The following is a 6,137-nucleotide window of genomic DNA, read 5'->3' on the forward strand; positions in this document are numbered from 1 at the left end:
ATCTTATCAATGAATGATTCAAATTATACAAAAGTTCTGTTGACAAAAATTGAATTAAATTACAAATCAATAATAGAAAGCTAACTGGAAAACTCCAAAATGTGAAGTCTAAATAAAAGATTTCTCAATGACATATATTGACCTAAAACAATTAGACTGCCAGATATTTATCCAACAAAAATGGGTTTATTGATGGTCAGTAAAGAATTACGATTTGGGATCTATAAAGAACCGTATGCCAGGTCCCACAAAGCAAGGGAAGGAGAACATTTTTATGTACATAAGAAAAAAGGAATTTTGTTCGGGCTATAGTAAATGAAGAGTCTGTGGCTTTTTATTGGCTGAGCTTTTGCCAAGGAAGAAGAGCATTGCTTCTTCCTGTTGGGTTCTACTGTTGCTCCAAGAGATGAGCACTCCCCATTCTAGTCTCCTGACTCTATTTAAATAAGGTTTCTGTTTATTATCATTATTTTTTACATTTCCCCTTTTTATTGAAATTCTCTAAAGCACTGCTGATCAAGAGTCAGGTTTCCCAGTTTCAGCAGTTTATTGTCCCTCAAATGCCAGAAAGGCTCTTTCCTGGTACATTGTTTTATATTAGAGGGAAAGTATGCAGGTTAGACAAATATTCAGGGCTCATTCAGGTAACAAGGAAGGTTAGAGGAAGAACACTTAGGCCACTTTTGGTCTAAAGTCCATAGGTTATCAAGATCATAGATATTGGAGATCATCTGAACCATAATGTCATCATCAAAGGTTTGGTGACAAACACCAATAGCCCTGGTTCAGATATCTTTAGAAAGCTGTCTCATATGATGTCATGTGCTTCAGTTCTTAGAAATCTTTACTTTCAGGTTATCAAATGATGGGTAGGATTTTTTAAAATTATTATTTATTATTATTTTATTTAATAATTATTAAATTATCATTTTAATAATTTATTAATTATTTGTTAATAATTTGTTAAGTATTCCTTAGAATGTATGCCTGAGGAAAATGACAAGCATTTGAATGGTTTGTTTTTATAGGTAAAAGTGATTTTAAATGACAGAAATAACAAAAGGCTGCTTCTTACTATTAGTCACAGTCATCTAGGTAAAGGGAAACAATGCAGACATAATTTTAACTTGTGGTTGGAGTCAGCATTAAAACTGTAAAAACATTGTTAGATTGATTTGACTATAAAGCTACTCTTAAAATTTTAATAGGGAATGTCATGGCTTACTGATTAATGCATATGAATCCTATCAATCTCCAGAAATATGTACATGTTTCCTTCTAAAGATAGATACTGCATTTATTTTGCAAATGGTTTCGGTAATTCTTGGTGACTTTAAAGGTGGGATCACACATTAAATGAAGATTTAAAGTCAATTTAATAAGAGTAAATTAATAACTTATTAATAATAAAAGTTAATCTTTTAGTTTTTGTTGTCTTTTGTAATATTAAATTTAAGTTGTGCAGTAAATGAGATACAACATCCAATTGAACAAAAACACTCAAAAGACTGCTCTTGGGTGATCTCTTGACAAAGATGTCATTAAAATTCATTTTGCGTATCTTCAGTTCTCTAAGAAAAAAGAGCATTTAAGTACTTAAGGTGTTACAAGAAACAGATTCTTCAAATATATCATATTTAGATGTGCCTTGTGTCACCTTACATTAATTCCTTCAAGAAAGATTTTGCTGAATCTTCAGTCCCTGTGCCTTGCTGATATATACCCTATCGTTCACATTTCCAATCTGAAAATATGTGTTCTAATCCATTTAGTGATATAATAAAATAGTGCAGTCATTTTTCTCTTATCATATTGTGAGCTTACCATCAGAAAATTAGTTCCTAGACTCTTATTAAACAGCTGGTCTTGTGTTCTATTTCATTATTTTTATGAAATTAGTTTCTGCCACAACTAATTTAGAAACATTAATCAATAATGCCTTAAATGCCTTGGAGTCATAGTGGAAATATGTTTTTATAAGAAAACAAAAAGTATTTGCAAGAATATTCATCAAATTCCTTTATAATAGCTGACTTTCAAAACTTGTTTCTACCTAATGCCTGAAATTCAACTACTTTTGCAAAGCATCAACCAAAATGATAAATGCATTCTACATTCCACAAATAAAGAGGTCTTTGGAGGAGAAGTGGCCTATTTAGGTAAAAGCTTTCCTAAATACATTTAACATATATAGATACACCAAAGTATACACCCCTCTTCCACTTCCCTGGTGGCCAGTGGTAAAGAATTCACCTTCCAGCGCAAGAAACATGGGTTTGATACTTGGGTCAGAAGATCCCCTGGAGAACGAAATAGCAACCCACACCTATATTCTTGCCTGAGGAATCTCACTGACAGAGGAACCCGGTGGGCTGCAGTTTGTGGGGTCACAAGAGTCCTACATGACTTTGCAACTAAAATAACATCTTTCCCTCACACACACAAAATACACCTAGTTTAACCTGACTCAAAATCCACCTGTTAGAATTCTGTACATTCAGTCTTCTCATAACAAAATTTTCATGCTTTAATATAAGTACTTTTTCAGGTTCTTTCATTTCATATGCCTCCAGAAAGAGAGAAGTATAGTGACATAGTGAAGGCACATATTGCCTATAGATTTCCCTGATGAGTAAGGACAAGAGAACTAAAATTAAAGGGAAGAACTTGAGATGCTTTTAACAACTCATTTAATAGCCAGTATCATCCTTAAAGAAATCAGATACATTTAAAAATTTATTGATGAGCTCTCCCAAGATCTTTTTTAAATTTTATATTTAAATTTATTTATTTTATTCAGAGGAAACCAAGGCATACATAATAAAGTAATTTTTCCCCACTGAAATGCTATGTCATTTTCAAATAGATGGATATGGAGTTTCATTCAATCTCCATAGTTAAAAATGAAAGGATTTCCATTGGAATGTTTCCCTACTGTAATGAATAAATGTAATTTATTCAGAAGAATAAATACTCAACACCAATAAGAAAAGGAAACACTGGGATTTAAGACCAAAAGTTTTGTTCTTTTAGTATCTGCAAGACCTTTTGATATAAGGAACATTTAAAAAGGTGATCAGTCTACAGTAGACTGAAAGTTACTATTTCAGTTATATCCATGCCTTCAAGAACTAAGGAAACAATCCTATTTTGAGCTGAAAGCATGACTCACATGTGCACAAATCTGCTTTGTCTTCACACCATAGATAATAGGATTGAGGGCAGGTGGAATGACCACATAGAGATTCGCAACAAGGATGTGAATGTAAGGTGGAATTTTTTGGCCAAAACGGTGGGTGAGGAAGGAGAATAGGGAAGGTGTATAAAAAACACACATGACCCCTACATGGGACCCGCATGTATTCAGGGCTTTGTGGCGAGCATCTCGAGATGGGAGGCGGAAAACTGCATGGAGGATGTAGGCATAAGAAATTCCAACCAGTGCCACATCCAAAATGAGGAAAGAAGCCACAAAAAGTCCATAAATGGCATTAATCCGAATGCTGGCACAGGCCAACTTGACAATTCCCATGTGCTCACAGTAGGAGTGGGCAATAATTCGAGCCCCACAAAAGGGCAGATGATGGGTTAGGTAGAGAATGGGAAACATGAGTAGAATTGGGCGCATTATAATACCAATACCAATGCCTGCTAGTACTCGGGGCATCAGGATGGTTGTGTAGTGGAGTGGTGCACAGATAGCCACGTAGCGGTCAAAAGCCATCGCCAGCAGAACTGCAGACTCCATTCCTGTAAAGGTATGTAGCAGGAACATCTGAGCCACACAGGCTGAGAAACTAATCTCATGTGCATCAAACCAGAATATCCCCAGCATCCGGGGCACTGCAGATGTGGAGAGGGCCAGATCTATGGCTGATAAGATGACTAGAAAGTAGAACATGGGAGTCCGCAGAGTGTGGTCAGACCAGATAATCAGCAAAATGGTAGCATTGCCCAGCAGAGCCATTAAGTAAATGAAGCAAAAAGGCAGAGAGATCCAGACATGGACATCCTCAAGTCCTGGGATGCCTACAAGGAAAAAGGTGTCTGGGTGGAAAGTGGAAGTGTTGGTGTGGAGCATCTTACCACCGATGAGAAGACAAAGAGTTGACCATCTCTGGAAGTGAAAATAAGAGTGATAAAAACTCACACCAGTAGATTTAATTTTTATCTCTTTTTATTATTAAAGTTAATGCTAAAACTTATGTACAAAAGCAGGTATTGTCACAGACAGACTATTTTTCAGTGGAAGGAAAATTAACTTTATGAAAGACCTTTCGCTGAATATTAGGCAGTAATGTCTTAGGCTCATTTGCTCAAACCTCATACAAAACATAGAATTCATTAATGGAACATAAAGGGTTTTATGCTTATATTGAGATTTTAGTCTTTTTGAAGACAAAGTATACCTTAATTAAACATATCAACACCAAATCACAGAACATCAGATACAGATACCTGCAAATAAACCGTGTATATATATATACATATATATATGTATATATATATAGGAACAGAGTTGCACCAAGATATACAGAGCGATGCATATCAAGCAGAATTTCTTGAACCAGTTTGTTCAGTATCAATATTTACACTGAATACCATATCCTAAATGAAGAGATACGTTTCATTTAGTTATCCTTTCATATTTATCCATAAACCCCAATGACAAAAGATATAGAAAAAAGGTATACAAAGATAGAAAGATATAGAAAAGATAGATATAGAAAAGATAAAAGATATAGAAAAAAAGGTATACAAAGATAGACAAGCTGTACTGTACATCGAGTATGAAGATAGTTGCACAAAATGAGGAAATGTTACAGCCTGAAATAACCTCCAGGAGACATGTATGTCTCTTTGATATTAATAGTCTGATGGAATATATAGAATAAAGAATCTCCAGGGTTTCTACTGGCTACCATCTTGCTAAGAATATCTCAAAATATCTAAAATCTTTACACTTCCTTATCATGTGTTGGGGAGAATTTGAGGGCGAGCAATGAAAATTTTGTTGAAAGGAGATGATTTCAGAGAATAAAAACACCTTTCAAATCACAGTTATGAGGGTCAGCCTCAGGCTGATGAAATCTATACTCCTAATTTACCACACTATAGTATGGTTTTCCATTCTTTCTTTTTTCCTCACCTTGTCTGTCTTTCACTCTCTTTCTTTTTTGTCATCTCTTTTTTCCTTCTTTTCATCCATCTTTTTTTCTTCTTCCCCTTTTCTTTCTCTCATCTTTCTTTCTGGAACAGAAAACAAGAAGAGCTAGTACAGCACTAATGAAGAAAAGAAGGGGGCAGAGGAGTGTGGGAAGAAAGGGGTGGGGGAAGGAAAAGAGAAGCTTAAAGAAGGGAAAGAAGAAAACAAAGATGGAAGTAAAAAAGAAGGAAGGATGGGATAAAGAAAAGAAGGAAGGGAGGGAGGAAGGAAGAGGAGTCTCGGGTTAATCAACTCTTGATTAAAGTGAGAGACAGAAGTCTAAATTTTGGGAAGTATATTAATAGTGTTATGACTAAAATAGAGAATCCCCAGCCAGTAAATCCTTCTAGACTGTATTTAATCTCTGTCTTCAGATTTCTTACTTCTCTGCTTCCCCCTTGGTAATAAGCTTTATAAACTAGCACTTAACTCTGGATCTATAATGATCTTATTTTTAAATTATTATAATACACACATTGCCCAAGTACACATTTATCCCTGGCAGTAGAGATCATCATTTATAGCATAATTTAAGTTCCCTTTATAGGTGATTATTTAAAAATTTAATCAGCATGACCCAGTGAAAAACTCTTTCTGTCAGAAAATCTTTCTACAATGGTGATATAGAGCTTAATAAATTCAACTGTAGCTCATTCCTTCACTGTTGAACAGTAGTCTCTCATGACTATCCATCTCCATCACACATTTCAAAGGAAAAGTACCTTCAGGAAGAATAGGGCTAGAGAACTCCAATACACCTACGAAAGAGAATATAGTTTTATACTACCTGTACTTAGGATCTTTGGGGTCATGTCTGAAAGCAAAGCCAACTCAAATCCCCTATGGCAATCATGATTAACAACTCAGAGTCTCCTGAGGAAAATTTTATTATCTGTACCTGGGGCAAAGGGACTGATGTGGAGGCAGACAT

The 6,137-nt window shown here is 35.1% G+C and overlaps 1 protein-coding gene across 1 annotated transcript; it reads right to left on the bottom strand.

Moving 5' to 3' along the window:
• Positions 1 to 3,145: 3,145 nt before the first annotated feature.
• On the bottom strand, positions 3,146 to 4,081 carry LOC122450077 (olfactory receptor 52J3-like). The gene has a single exon (XM_043482221.1). The coding sequence runs from the start codon at positions 4,079 to 4,081 to the stop codon at positions 3,146 to 3,148; it is 936 nt and encodes a 311-aa protein (XP_043338156.1).
• Between the last annotated feature and the right edge of the window lie 2,056 nt (positions 4,082 to 6,137).

This window comes from Cervus canadensis, chromosome 11, assembly GCF_019320065.1.
Source record: "Cervus canadensis isolate Bull #8, Minnesota chromosome 11, ASM1932006v1, whole genome shotgun sequence".
NCBI lineage: Eukaryota > Metazoa > Chordata > Mammalia > Artiodactyla > Cervidae > Cervus > Cervus canadensis.